The 16,455-nt window shown below is 34.9% G+C and overlaps 1 protein-coding gene across 1 annotated transcript in view; it reads left to right on the forward strand.

Annotated features, from left to right (window-relative positions):
* Positions 1 to 14,714, forward strand: part of LOC113519524 (synaptic vesicle glycoprotein 2B-like) — a 42,667-nt gene extending 27,953 nt beyond the window's left edge. Inside the window, exons 6-11 of the mRNA XM_052902184.1 lie at positions 5,391 to 5,626; positions 5,793 to 5,965; positions 7,305 to 7,527; positions 8,689 to 8,969; positions 9,994 to 10,121; positions 12,000 to 14,714. Coding sequence (XP_052758144.1) covers positions 5,391 to 5,626; positions 5,793 to 5,965; positions 7,305 to 7,527; positions 8,689 to 8,969; positions 9,994 to 10,121; positions 12,000 to 12,124 — 1,166 coding nt within the window. The 3' untranslated portion in view covers positions 12,125 to 14,714. The remainder of the gene's footprint in view (positions 1 to 5,390; positions 5,627 to 5,792; positions 5,966 to 7,304; positions 7,528 to 8,688; positions 8,970 to 9,993; positions 10,122 to 11,999) is intronic.
* The last annotated feature ends 1,741 nt before the right edge of the window (positions 14,715 to 16,455 follow it).

Genomic DNA, 16,455 nt, shown 5'->3' on the forward strand with positions numbered 1-16,455 from the left:
ATTGTATCGTTGTATTTGTAAATTGTCTTGCTTATTTCCTATATTGTATAATGCAAATAAAGTATACTCATTCATTAATTCATTCATTCATTTTATTTATTTATTTAACTCTTTATTACATCAAAAATATGAAAATAAACAATGACATATAAACAATTCAAGTGAAATACAGTAGCATGAAGTACAGATTAAAATACACATATAAAATAGAAATATATCAGTTATTTTAGTAGTGTAGTTTCGTAGCCATACTTCGATAAGTTCAAATTAGAAATGTTCTAAAACGCCTAGAATTAACAAACAAACAAACTCTCATATTTATAACTAGCGGCCCGTCCCGGCGTCGCACGGGTGGACATTTCAACATTTTAAAAAGTGGCCATTAAGGCTGCACACGCGACGGAAGCTTAAAAATGTAGTAACTTCTCCCGTTTTCCCAACATTTCCCTTCACTGTTCTGCTCCTATTGATCGTAGCGTGATGAAAAGTATACTATAACCTGCCCAGGAGTATGAGGAATAATTGTACCAAGTTTCGTTAAAATCCGTCGAGCAGTTTTTGTTTCTATAACGAATATACAGACAGACAGACAAAAATTTTACTGATTGCATTTTTGGCATCAGTATCGATCACTTATCTATCACCCCGTGATAGTTATTTTGGAAATATATTTCATGTACAGAATTGACCTGTCTACAGATTTATTATAAGTATAGATAGATGTTAAAAATTGTAAATGCCTTTATCGTTCTGCTCATTATACACTAAAGCATAGCGTGGTAAATAAAAGAATAATTAAAAATAATTAATGTAATAACATCTCTATACCGCATGGTGCATTAATAAACAATTAAACAATTATAAATTTTTATAACCAAGTTTGTTTGGCATGGTTATAAACTTTTATGTGTGTGCAAATTTTAAACTGCTGTGTTACCATTATCATTTATTTATTTATAGGATTACCAATATAAGATACAGCAAATCATTTCAATACAATACACTGGTAGATTAGATCTCACTGTTCTTACATTTATAGGCGACCACAGCGTGCCTTGTGTTTGATAAACATTAAAATAGAATTATATTCTTAAATGTCATTATATGAGTAAAGATATTAACAATATGAATAATAATATAATATAAATAATGGAAATTGTAATAAATTATTATAAATTATAAATAAATATAATGTAATGGGGAGGTACATCAACATTTTAATTTAGCCATGAACACAGAGTGACTATCGTTGTGAATATCAAGTTCAGGCTTGGTTTTTACAATATCGTTATACAGACGCGTCATGCGGACGATAGGTGATTCGCGGGCCAAGTTTGTTCGGCAAGCTGCATTTTTAAATAGATTACAAGGATGCCGCGGCACTCTAGTAGGTATATTGTAATCAAGTTCATCATCAACGTCATTATATCATTCGTTGTCCACTGCTGAAATAAACCTCCCTCTTGGCGAGTTTTGCCAGTAGTTGCCATGTTTGGTAGTCGAATTGGCAACCGTAGTTAGGCTTTGGATATGTTTCAAGAAGGACACTGCTTTTTTTTGATGGGTGCAAATGGTATGGTAACTCCGCCTGCGCTAACGGGATACGCTGGCGGAGCACCAGTGAAGGGTGTGAGATGAGAATGAAAACAGGCCAGTTAGCCCATCATGATGAATTCATAAGGAATTAACCATGATAGTTTCCAGGGAGAACCGCGAGGAGGTCGACCTGGTTGGGTATATTGCTAGCAATGGGATTCTCAGTCTCTATTACTAACAATCTCTTTACCCCCAGAGGGACGCTGTTGCCCATCCGTTGCAATTTCAGTCTCCTCTTTCAACATCCACCAGAAAGGAAGGGGTGGCTTATTCTATGCCGGGACCACACTGCGAAACTGCTGTTTGCTTTATATATATTAGATAAGATTGCTATACTGTACTGGATAGTTTAATGTATTTTTCAATAGACTTTGAAGAGAAGGCGCATCTCAATTCGGTTGGATTTTTTTGTTTTGTTTTTTTTTTTATACCATTGAGGTAGCAAACAAGCAAACGGCCCACTTGATGGTAAGCGGTTACCGTAGCCTATGAACGCCTGCAATACCAGAGGTATTACGCGCGCGTTGCCGACCCTGAAGATATATATATATAAAATAAAGATGTACAACAGGCGAGCTTAACTCTGTAAGAGTTCTCTTCCAGCAAACCCTGAGTGAAAAGGAGCATTAATTATTAGCGGGCAGTTATTCTTTATTACCTCATAACTCCGTCAGTTTTAAATTTGGAAAATTCTCTTTTTGTCTGAAAGGATATACGTACAGATTGGTCTCACAGAAATATTATCAAAATCGATTCAGCAATTTTATTTTTAGATCAAATTAACTTGTTTCAAAATCGATAACAATTAAAATCGATTTTTTTGTGGGACTCAATCTTTAATTATAGAACTTTGTTAACATGAATAGGTATTGTTAGAGTCATCGTCATCATTTCAGCCATTATCCGTCCACTGCTGGACATAAGCCTCCCCCATAGACTGCCATAAAGAACGGTCCTGAGCCACCTGCATCCACTGACTCTGCAGTGCATTTGACGTGCATGCACTCCACCTGGTGAGTGGTTGTCCTACACAGTGTTTGCACTCAAGAACCTTTCTTCCCCATCGGTTTTCGGTTCATCGAGCTGGTCACATACCAACCTATTGCCACTTTAGCTTGCTTATCCATCGGGCTATATGACTTTGATACTTTTGCGGAGACTTGGTACAAAAGTCGATTGCTTCGGTACCTCTGTCCCATTCGTGTTTCAACCGTGAAGCAGTTGTGTTTGCATGGCTGTGTTTTGATTTGATAGGTGGGATATGGCGTGAATTTACTGGGTACAGAGGAATAACACCTGAGTCCTCAGGAATGGCAACGCATGGGGGGTATCATGGGCGAAACAGTATACTCTGTTATGCCCACGGTACAGCTCATGTCTATAGGCGACGGTTACCACTTTCCATCAGGTGGGCCGTTAGCTTGTTTGACATTCTAAGTTGTATAAAAAAAATATCATAACATAATGCGTAAGCTTGATAAAACAACATCGACCTAGATTTATGTTTGAACGATATAACTTATAGTTAATAGCGATAATTAATAATTTTAAATAGAAATAAAAAAAAAACTGACACGAACAAGAGCGACCTCATCAACAGACGTCAGCAGTACTTGTATGTCAGAGAGATGGGTTGAATGCAAAAACTGATTTTTTTTTTTTACACAAAACTTTCACATGTTAATTTGATACTTTTAGGTTACGGCGCTGTGTGTGTGTGTTTTTTTTATAATATAGTGAGAGTGGTCGTAGTTTCGCTTTCTTGGGTCGGTTAGGTCTATTCCGATGATACAAAAAAATTTGCACATATGATGGGAAAGTCCTTGTCAGCCCATTGTCAAACGTGTGATACCATCGATGATATGCATCATATTCTATTAGAGTGTCGTATTAACACGAAGGATAGAGAGGAACTCATGCGCCACTTTAATTTAAATAAATTTAAATGTTGGTCTTATTCAATCTATGTTAGCTGAACTTAAACTAGATTTTTTTTACCATCTCTGTGAATTATTGATGCCTATTAATTCCTCTCTTTCCGCGTTACAAAACAAACAAACAAACAAACAAAACTTTATCTACTTTCCCTAGGAAAGTAGATAAAGTTTTGTTTGAGAAATCAGTTCAGGGTACAATAGGGCTGATATACCTAAAGAAGGTAAAAGCCCTTAAAATTATTATAAAAAAAATTTTGATTATTCCATTTTTTTTTTCTAACAGGAGTAATGGTATGATGGTGGAATGGTGGAATGGTAATCTTGCCTTCCCTATCGGTATACGCTGACTGGGCACTAGTGAGAGATAAGATGTGAATGAAACCAGAATTGTTAGTGATGGGAACTAATAGTACCATTTCTAGCAATATATCCTGCCAGGTCGACCTCCTCGTGGTTCCCCTTTGAAACCATTGTGAACAATTCTTGTTGAATTCTTCACGATGGGCTAACTGACCTGCTTCATCCTCACCTTATTATCCTTCATTGGTGCCCCGCCGGTGTGTATCGATATCGCGGGTGGGGTCACCATTCCATTATCACCCATTAAAAAAAAAATTAGATATTTCTATTGTTTCGAATCATTGTTTTTTTAAATGTATTTATTGCTATTTTTTAAAAGTACAACACAGTAATTACAAGATATATTACAGGAACAAATACATTGTTAAGTACCCGTTTATCTAGCAACAAGTACAAACTCAGCTTTTGCTGGACTCACGTGCGTTCAGCGCTGATTTTCAGTTTACACCTATACGAGGCTCCATTTTTTTTTTACTATTTTATTTATTAATATTTAAGGACATTAGAATACACTTATATCAACTTAAAATATGTGATATTGTTACATTATTAAAAGCTGCTATAATAACAAAATCCTTTAGATATAATAAATCAAAGCGTATTTTAAGAATTTTTCAGGGTCAGCAAAGTGCACGTGACACCCCTAGTGTTGTGTGTTTTGGGGGGGGGAAAGGGATTGTTAGTAATGGAGACTGAGAATCCCATTGCTAGCAATATACCCAACCAGGTCGACCTCCGTGCGGTTCCCTCTGGAAACTATCATGGTTAATTCCTGATGAATTCATCATGATGGGCTAACTGGCCTGTTTTCATTCTCATCTATCGCCCTTCACTGGTGCTCCGCCAGCGTATCCCGTTAGTGCAGGCGGGGTTACCATACAATTTTCACCCATAAAAAAATCCCCTAGTGTTGTAAGCTTCCATAGGCTACAGTGAGCTTTTTACCATCAGACATTTATAGTTTAAAAATTAATAAATAAATTATTACGTTTCAATTAATTTGAACCATTACTGTACAAACTCAGCTCGCACTTAGCCATTTTTTTTTAATGACTATTGCTAGTGAAATGTATACGCTGACGGCCGAATGCTACATCAAAATTAACATGCAGTGTCGAGGTGAAGTCTGCAAACATCACAGCTTAAACTACTTAACGGTATACGAGTATACCTACGATTAATTTATCCGTTAACTGTATACCTATAGCTAACTAAAATCGGTGTTACTTATTTGTTTGTACTAGCAAAACCTCGTGACCTAATGGTTTACTAAATCTTAAAAGAATTCAGCGGTTGTTTAACTAGTAAATAGCAGTTTTAGTTACATAAGAATTAAACTGAGAGTTTATTTCTTAATTAAACCAGAAGGAGATTATGTACAAAAGTCGCTTGCTTGAACAATTAAAAGAAGGGTAATGAAGTGTACTATACAAAATATTTTTGATGCACTGAAATGCACGCTGGCTGATGTTTAAAAATAAATTTTTCATATTTCAGCTTTTGCGTGGCTCGTGATACCATTCCATGCATCAAATGCAACAAGCGTCCTCCCCACGTACTCCTGGAGACTGTTTCTCGCGCTGGTCAGTTTGCCAGGCTTCATATCTGGTTTCTGGATATTGTACCTACCTGAGAGTCCAAGGTTGCTGTGCGATACCAACAGGAGTGAGAAGGCGTTAGAATTGTTAACCCTGATACATAATAGTAACAATGGAAAGACATCCGAGTTTAAGGTAAGATACGTCAATTCTTGACGTTATCATGTAGTCATTTGATAATCATTTGATAGTATATATGTTTACGTTTACAATCTCAATTTTTTTTTCTTTTGTCTCAAATTATAGCAAAGGATCTATTACTAAAAAAATCCTAGTAAATTATTTATTTGGAATATTTCAGGTAAAGAAATTAATACAAGATAACATACTTGTAACGAAAACGTTAAATGGTGAGCAGAATAGAACAAAAGCCTTATTTGTAGGCGTGTTGAAGGACTTGAGGATGTTCGTGTCGAAGAGTTATGCGCTCAAATCTAGTCTGATATTATTTGTTTTCTTCGCAAATATGGCTGCGTAAGTTACTTCCTTCTTTGTATTTTTTTTTTAATAATTGACAATGGAACTGTAACCCCGTCTGCGTTATCAGTATACGCTGGCAGAGTACGAATGAAGGAAGATAGGTGATGTGAAAAGGCAGGTCAGTTTTTTTTTTAATGGGTGATAATGGAATGGTAACCCCGCCCGCGCTATCGGTATACGTCGGCGGGGCACCAGTGAAGGATGATAGGTGAGTATGAAGCAGGTCAGTTAGCCCATTGTGACAAATTCAACAAGAATTGTTCACGATGGTTTCCGGGGGGAACCACGTGGAGGTCGACCTGATAGTGTATTGCTAGCAATGGGTTCATTAGACCCCATTACTAACAATCCCTTCCCCCCAGGCAGGTCAGTTAGTCCATCGTGAAGAATACGTGGTGACGTGGAGATCGACTGGCATATTGCTAACAAGAGAACTTTTTTTTGTATTAGGGTCTATTGGTATTAGCTGGCACTGCACCAGTGAAGGATGATAGGTGAGGATGAAAGCAGATCAGTTAGACCATTGTATCGAACTCTTTAAGAATTAACCACGATGATTTTCATGGGTGAGCGCGTGACAGTCGATCTGACTTCTTCTGACTAACTGATTCTGCTATTGTCTCTTCTTCTCTTGTGTTTTTTTTTATACAACTTAGAATGGCAAAAAACCTGACGGCCCACCTGATGGAAAGTGGTAACCGTCGCCTATAGACATGAGCAGTACCATGGACATAACAGAGTATACTGTTTCGCCTATAATACCCCCCATGCGTTGCCATTCCTGAGGACTCAGGTGTTATTTCTCTGTACCCTGTAAATTCACGCCATATCCCATCCTTCAAACCGAAACACAGCCATGCAAACAACTGCTTCACGGTAGAAACACGAATAGGACAGAGGTACCCAAGCAATCGACTTTTGTACAAAGTCAAAAAAATATGAGACTTCTCTATTAAGACAATAGAAGGGTAAGATAAGCGCAAAGAATAACTTTCAATCAGAAACATGATAAAACTCTTTTAGAAATTTAAAAAATATTGAAATGGGTCTCGCGGAAGTCCATATCACTATCTTCACCATATAAATCTTCGAGTGTTGGCAGTCACACACAAACTAATGGTAGCGGAATTAAAACAAAATAATTCTTATTAAATAACCAGTCTCATAGAAATTTACATCACAATATGGATATAACAGTAATATATATAGGGTACGAAGACCATAATTATACCATCTTTGAAGTGTACCATGAGGAATACGTGAAAAGACGATAATGTTTCTAATGCTGTTAAGAAGCATCGGTTTAGTGTATTTATTTGTATTTTTTTTCTAGAGGTTTTGGGCTAAACCTTTGGATACCGGAGTTGCTCCTGCGAATGCAAGGGCGGGAGTGCAAATTGGCGAGTTTGGTTGAGAGCACACGACTTCTCAATGCCACCAGGTGGACGGAGAATAAGCTTGGGATTACTGGTACAGAATCTGTGGCTGGTTACAACGACAGCATTAACGATGTAGGGCTGAGGGATAACCAGTGCGATGGTAGTATGGATGACAATGTAAGTTTTGATAACAAGTACTTATTTACTATATATTTACCAAGTTTTGATAAGGAAGTGATGAATTCTATAGGCGCAGTTTTATAGTTTGTGGTATGTGTAGCTTATCTTAATTATTACCATATCCAAATATACTTTTTACGTTATTTGGCGTATTTTTTGTCTTCTATTTACTTCATATTTTCAACTAGTTGTATCCCGCGGTTTTACTCGCATGAATAAGTACACAAAGTATCTTATGTGATATCCGTGTATCAAATTTCATGCCAATCTGTTACGAAGCTTTTGCGTGAAAGAGTAACAAACATCCATCAATATTTACAATCGTTTGCATTTATAATATTGATAAAATATCTACAGTGTCGCAATACGTACCCAGAGTGTCTTCAGCAATTAATTGAAAAACATTGTCATACATTTTTTTATAAAGTTGGACATGAAATGTGCAGCCGCGTCTGCGCTGTTGGTATACTCTTAAGCTGACGAGGCGGTAGTGTGAAATGATAGCCGAGGATAAAAGCAGGTCAGTTAGCCTATCGGGACCAATTTTACAGGAATTAATCACGATGGATAATGAGGTCGACCTGACATGTTACATTATTAGCAATGTGGCCTAAGTCCCCATTACTAACAAACCTTGTACTTTTTTTTTTATCGGTGATAATGGAATAGTAATCTCGCCTGCGCTATCGGTATACGCTGACAGGGCACAAGTGAAGGATGATAGGTGACGATAAAAGCAGGTCAGTTAGTCCATCGTGACGAATTCCACTAGAATTAATCACAATGGTTTGGGGGGAAAGGAATTGTTAGTAATGGAGACTAAAATTCCCATTGCTAGCAATATACCTATCCAGGTCGACCTCCACACGGTTCCCCCTGGAAACTGTCATGATTAATTCTCCATGATGAACTCATCATGATGGGCTAACTGGCCTATTTTCATTCTCATCGATCACCCTTCACTGGTGCTCCGCCAGCGTATCCCGTTAGCGCAGGCGGGGTTACCAATCCATTTTCATCCAACAAAAAAAATCATAATGGTTTCCGGGGGAAACTGCGTGGAGGTTGACCTGATAAGGTGTATTGCTAACAATGAGTTCATTAAACCCTATTACTAACAGCGCCTTTATTCCCACATTCCTTGTATTGTCCATGTAGGTGTTCACGTCCGGGCTGATCGTGGGCGCATGCTGCGTGCTGGGCAACGCAGCGTGCGCGGTGGTATGCGGGCGCGGCGGGGCGCGCGGCGTGCGGCGCGCGGCGGCGGCGTGCGCGGCGGCGTGCGCGTGCGCGTGCGCGTGCCTGGCCGCGTGCGCGTGCGCCTGCGCCGCCAGTAGCAGGCTGGCCGTGGCGGCCGCTGCTGCGCTCAATGCCGCCTCGCTCAACGGGAACGTATTGCTGATCAGGTTGCTGCTGCATGCGCTGCCCGCTAAGTTGAGGTAAATTCACCCATAATATCATTTTATTGTATTGTGTTGTGTTTTGTTGTGTTGTGTTGTGATGTGTTGTGTTGTGTTGTATTGTATTGTACATAATTCATTAGTGTATTGAAATTCTTAATTTTGTGTTAGAAAAAAATGATTGAACCGACATCATCTTCAGAATAAACGGTAAAGTTCTCTCCTGGACGTGTGCCCTGCTAAGTACTGCTGTAAACTTTAAGAAGATGGTATTAGTCTAGTGCAAATAGGTACATTGACCAAGTAACTTGGTGTCGAAGCTTGGAATATAATTTTATTATGAATGTTTCCTATCTTGCTTTAGAAAAGAGAACAAAGCACAATTATGTTTTATGTGCCTAATAGTTTACCAAGCGACTCTTATATAAAATTTATTTCACGTAAGTTCTTTTAAATTTTATTAATAATTTATAGCCATTTTGTGTTACTGTGACACATGTACGAAAAAATATCTTATTTCTTCTATGATCTTTTTTTTGTATATGTTTTGTTTAATTACTTTTTTTATGTATGTACCAATGTCTAATGTTACTTGTGTGGTGTAAGTGATGCAAATAAATTATATATCTTTTTTTTTTTATACCATTGAGGTGGCAAACAAGTATACGGCCCACCTGATGGTAAACAGTTACCGTAGCCTATGAACGCCAGCAATACCAGAGGTATTACGCGCGCGTTGCCGACCCTGAAGAAACCTCTTTACCCCCCTTTTGAAGAACCCCATGCTTATTTCTTTATTACCTCATAACTCTTTTTATCTGAAAGGACATACGTACAGATTGGTCTCGCAGAAATATTATCAAAATCGAAGAACTGAAGAACCCCATGCTGTAGTTCCTTGGGAAAATATCTATTACTTAATATATCTTTCAGTAAGTAAACAATGAATAAAAGTCCGCTCCTGTAAACTGCAATACTGAAACTAGTGAAACTTTATCACCATTAATAATACGAAATTTCAGAAATTATTTGCAGATATTTATATTTCCCTCCTAAATTTCAGTGGTCTGGGGGTGTGTTGGGGCGCGTGGTGGGGGCGGGCCGGCGGCGTTGTCTCTAACCTCGCTGTGGGAGTCCTGCTCGACTATTCCTGCCCGGCTCCATTTATATCTGTGGCTGCTCTGCTTGCTGGTACGTAAATCCACTGTTCTTGGGCTGTCTTTAATAGTAACAATGTTATTCACTGAAGTTTTTTTTTATACAACTTAGAATGGCAAACAAGCTGACGGCCCACCTGATGGAAAGTGGTAACCGTCGCCTATAGACATGAGCAGTACCATGGAAATAACAGAGTATACTGTTTCGCCCATGATACCCCCATGCGTTGCCATTCCTGAGGACTCAGGTGTTATTCCTCTGTACCCAGTAAATTCACGCCATATCCCACCTTCAAACCGAAACACAGCCATGCAAACACAACTGCTTCACGGTTGAAACACGAATGGGATAGAGTTACCCAAGCAAACGGTTTTTGTACAAAGTCTCCCTCAGGCACTAACTGAAAATCAGTGGGTTTTTTTTTTATTAATTTACAAACATCATGTTAAGATATTGCCTTTTTGCATCACTGTGGTATACATATTACATTTTCAGATTTTATGTAAGAAAAAATTGTGTATATCGCTCGTTTGTAAAAAACTGTTTATTTTTCTGTCCCTATTGTCTCAATTTTTGAATATTTTTTGATGCGAATAAAGATTTTATTTATCTATCTATCTTATTACAATCGTTATATCAGTGAAGGGTCTTATCCTAACCAGTCTGGAACAAGATCTCAGATGATTGGGATTCTGAGGCAGCTTCTGGGTAGGATGCAGATAGTGGTACTTCTAGATACTGCCAGCAAAGTACTAAGATTTCTGTCGAAGTACCGCGTTCGTGATTCACTGTTCATCCCAAAGGCTGACTGGTAGAGAATGCTACTAGCATTAAGTCCGCCTTTTCTATCTTATTTTCTATTGGTCAGTAAAGTTATTTCAATAAAATAAATAAATAAGGGACCAGACAATGAACCTCGCAGCCAAGAATATCTATACTTAGCCTATATATAAAAATTAGTTTTCTGACTTGACCGAGAATGAAAAATAAACCCCGGATTCGATTAGACTATATTACACAAAGCAATTTACCCACCGCTGTGCCACAGAGGTTATCATTTATGCATATGTCAACAATAAATAGGTCAAAGTATACCTTGTCATGACCTTTTTTTTTTGCAAATTTGCTGATCTTCGTGAATTAAATTTTTTACTATATTAGTAGAAAAATTGTAACAAAACGATGTTTGTACACATGTATATATATATATATATATATATATATATATATATATATATATATATATATATATATATATATATATATATATATATATATATATATATATATATATATACCGTTGGTTGGTTGGTTAGGTTGTTTATGCTATGCCCTATTAAGAAAAAAAGACTTACAACGGTGTATAACTTGGGTTTGTTATATCCACTAATACCCTAATTTGATAGAACAAGCCTAATTTCACGGGACATCTTTTCTGCAATATCCAATTTGACAGCTCATTAATCATACATCGTGGCATTGAAGGTACGTCTCAAATTTAATATAGCATGTTATTTAGTTGATTATTGGCTTGATAGACTAGTGATGACAGCTTGACGGTTTATGGAAATGACGTTCGAAGGGTGCATTGTTGATCTCATAAAGGAGATTAAATGCGCGTCGCAATACGCCGTTCTATTTTATAGAAAAGTGAACAGGTATAAAAATAAATGTAGGAGGAATAACACCTAAATCCTCAGGAATGGCAACTCATGGGGTGTATCATGGGCGAAACAGTATACTCTGTTATGTCCATCGTACTGCTCATGTCTATAGGCGACGGTTACCACTTTCCATTAAGTGGGCCGTCAGTTTGTTTGCCATTCTAAGTTGTTAAAAAAAACACCTTAGAAAAAACTCCCGTATCGTTTACAATGGAAATTTTTAATTTAATCTAGTGATTATTTTCAGTATCAATTGGTGCCATTATGATTATCAGACTAGAAGAGAACAAAGAAGCATCCCAGAGTACCGACGATGGTGAAGACAATGAGAAAAATACTGGATTAGATAGGTACATATCTACTCATATGTAGTTAGAATAGCCAATTAGCACAATATTTCTCACTCGTTCTTCTAGAACGAGACGTACTATTTTAATTTCTCTCTGTTATGTTATAAACAGGTCGATCTTCTCTATGAGAGAATAGCCAATAACATGCATACTGCCATACAGTTCTCTTTCGTCCTGGACATGTATCTTCATATATTAATTTTATACTCGTATCGCGTCCCGGATCCTCTCGATCTCAAACGAGACTAGCCATTGAGCTGTATAACTTCTGTTTTAGATGCTTTAACCTGGTCTCTCGTTGTGGATGTCAAATATTTGGTCAGTCGTTAGTACATGAAAGTAAGTTTATCATAGAATAATGTAGTTGTAATTAGATATTTAGCAATTGTTAATTGTGGATGGTGAAAAATGAAAATGTGACGGAATAATATGATTTTCATATTTTTTTATTATATATAATTACTTCTGCGGTTGCATGCTTTATAGCCAATGGTTTTCTTAAACGTGTTATGGTATTTTTGCGTGGTCTATTTACATATTCTTTTGCCATCACATTATCCGGTATCTAGAAATGTTATTACTGATATTTTCGTCATTGAATGAAAAATAATTTGAGTGATGATTTAAAATGAATGTTTTCAAATAGAATGGTACTTAAAGATAATACTATGTGCCTACTTGTTGTGGATGTGCCTATATTTAAATAAATAAGTAAATAAAAAAAAGGTAATATAATGTAAAATATTTGGTTTATTTTTGTAAGTTGAAATGTAGGAGAATATTTTTAATAAATCGATAGATGTGAATTTAAATATTGGCATTTATATTGATTTTTATATTAAATATACTAAAATATTAGATGAAATAAAAAATGTGTAAACATTTTGTTAGAATTTTTGTAGAAATTCATTTTTTTTTTTTTCAAAATTGTCTGTTTATTTCATGTTAAAGTTAGTAACTTGAAACATTAGTTAATAATTGATAATTAAATTATAAAGCCTGTTTTGTGAATTTATTTATTACTATATTGGTTGATATACTGCCATGGTGTTAGCGCTAGCGTATATGAATTATGGTGCTTTTTTAAATAACAAGTAATCGTTAATATATTTTTGAGCTATCCTATCATAAAATTTTACGAAATTAATTTTATTATATTATTATTTAGTCCAATTTACTTTCAAAATTATCATTACATATGTTTTTGAATCTCATATCTATTCAGGATTACATAACCGTGCTATTTTATGGAAAATACAGAAAAAATATAGAGAAATTTAGATCTATATTTCTGGGGAAAAGATGTTCTATGATTTTTTTTTTTAATATTTGCCAATATTGGAAGTTGCCTTGATATGTTCATTCTAAGATACCTACCTCTATTTTCGATTTACTTATTTGTTGTTGTTGGTTTTACTGGTCAGAATAATATTCGAACTTGGATTTAGATTTGGTAATTTTATTATTGATAAAATTGTAACGGAATTGTTTACCTATACTGCTGTATAAAATAGGTAATTTTTTTTTTTAATAATTTAAGATACAAACAGCATAACAAAAACTATGGTCGGTTTAACACTTCACATATTTTCAGAAGAGTAATGTTACGAATTATACTTTATATATTTATTACTTGTGAGCTTTTTTTATAGAAATTTGCTATAGAGGCTTCTGACTGAGAAATAAAACTGAATTCAACTATTTTCGAATTGATATCTGTTTTTTTAGTTATTGCAAGAAAAAGAAGTGGGGAAACTACTGGTTTACAAAATCAACTAACACTTATTTTTAATATATGTAATATTAAAAATAATTCCACTGAGTTCCCACGGGAATAACAGATATAGGGAATTTGCACGGGAAACAGGTCACTTATTTTTTAAATAAATATCAAATATACTTTTCTAAATGTATTACTAAGCGTAAAACTCAAATAGGCCAGACCAATTTGGATTATGAAGAGAAAGGAAGGATGTCCTCCATATTGGAAAAGTTACCCATAAATGCGAAAATATCCCATTTTTACTTTTGCCCCTAAAACCTTTCCCAATAGTATTGGAAAGGTTGTCTGTAGGGTCTGTAATAAATAAATATTATTAAGTGTAACTTGTTGATACTTGTAAATTTATAAACATTTTTGCTTGAGCACCTCTGTCCTATTCGTTTTTCTACCGTGAAATAGTTGTGTTTGCATGGCTGTGTTTTGGTTTGAAGGATGGGATATGGTAGTGAATTTACAGGGTACAGAGGAATAACACCTTAGTCCTCAGGAATGGCAACGCATGGGGGTATCATGGGCGAAACAGTAAACTCTGTTATGTCCGTGGTACTGCTCATGTATATAGGCGACGGTTACCACTTTCCATCAGGTGGGCCGTCAGCTTGTTTTCTATTCTAAGTTGCATAATTTTTTTTTTTATTTTTAATGTTTGAATAATGAATGGGTGAATGTAAATTGGTGCTTTCATGAATATAACAATGTGATAGATAAGTAGTACTCATTATGTATTTTTATATTCTACATTCTGTTTATAATTAAACGGGAAGATATTGTGCCTTTTTTGTAAATTAGTATAAATTATGTGAATGTTAGGTTATTAGAAAATATGTGTTAGGTATAATACTGATATATATATATATATATATATATATATATACAATATATTATATATATATATATATATATATATATATTTATTTATTAAATAGTACATATATGTATACATGGCGGACTTAATGCTAAAAGCATTTTCTGTCAGTCAAACATAGGGAAGTGTCAGAATACTTGAATGCGGTACTAGTAAATTATTGATATACATACATACTAAAATTACATATATAAAAGAATAAATATATATAAATAATAAATATACTAACACATATATGATATATACTATATTATACACGAAATTGAGAATAATATAAAGTACTTACTGCTCGGATAAAGTAAAAAAGTGAGCATTAACGTTTTTTTTTTTTAAATTTAAAACGGTTTAGTCGGTAGTCTCTATGTTTATTTATTATATTACTTATAAATTTGTATATTTGTAGAAAGTAGATATATTTATACAGATGTAATTAAATTTATGTGTATCCGTTCAAGAGAGTAATGATTTACCTTTAAAATTGAATATTTTTATAAAAGAAAACATGAGTCAGAAAGTGTTAAAAGATTTTGAGCCTCTTATTAATAAGTTGTGACCAACTGTTATTATTATTATTCAGTAATGGGCTTTGTCAGGCAAAAAAAAACCTTTAATACTGCGACTTCTGAAATCTATTGTGTTTGTTTTTTTTAAAGTTTGCTACAAATTTCTGTCAGAAATTCTAATGTATTGACCTGTATTCAAGCAAATATACATATATAAATACATACATATATATATACACACACACACACACATATATATATATATATATATATATATATATATATATGTTCATAGTTACTGTACATGATTCAGATTATAAAAGCGTTGTCTAAGGGAGCATTACTTATTACTATGTTGATGTATTTGTGTATTATGTATATGTGTACATATATATGTATGTATATGTATATATGTATGTTTTTTATGTATTTATTTATTTCAATATTTATATGTTTACAGGGTTTATGTATTTTGTGTAATATATGTGTAGTTTGTATTATTCTTTGTGTATACATATCTTATGAATGTGTTTATATAATGTACGCAGATCGAATGACTGCCTATTTTTATTTTTTAAAATAACATCCAATTTACATGAAAAGGTTTTGCCGGAAGAAATCTCTTATTAGAGATAAGCTCGCCTTTGTACATTATGTTTATAATGAATTTTGGTTAACATTATATTTTGTGTACAATAAAGAATAAAGAAGGTGATCTAAGATTGTTGTCACTAGAGCAGGGCCGTATCTAGACCCAAGTTTAAGGTAGGGCAAAAGAACTTTTTGGTAGGGCACAAGTCGTAATTAAGTGACTTTGAAAAGCGAATCTAATTTTCTTGAGGCCTTTCATTTTAAAGTAGGGCATTGGGCATTTTAAGGTAGGGCATTGTCACTCAATGCCCTCTCCCTCCCACCTAGCTACGGCCTTGCACTAGAGCCATGAGAAATGACCTTATTTAATTAATATGTGATTGGATATTAAACATCCAGATATCTTTAATCCTACATCCAAATACCTTTAATTATAAAAACAATTAAGGATTAATTTATAGTTAATAATAATATTAATTATTAATTTTCACTATTCTAGTTGGAAATTCTTTTCAGTTTCATGTCAAGGTATTGGTATTAGGTGTATGGTTGGATCATACTACAAAGATAGTACTTGCAAGACCATACACCATTATGTATGTACTCGTTGA

The sequence above is a fragment of the Galleria mellonella genome, unplaced genomic scaffold (genome assembly GCF_026898425.1).
Source record: "Galleria mellonella isolate WM207_F2 unplaced genomic scaffold, CSIRO_AGI_GalMel_v1 utg874, whole genome shotgun sequence".
Taxonomy (NCBI): Eukaryota; Metazoa; Arthropoda; class Insecta; order Lepidoptera; family Pyralidae; genus Galleria; species Galleria mellonella.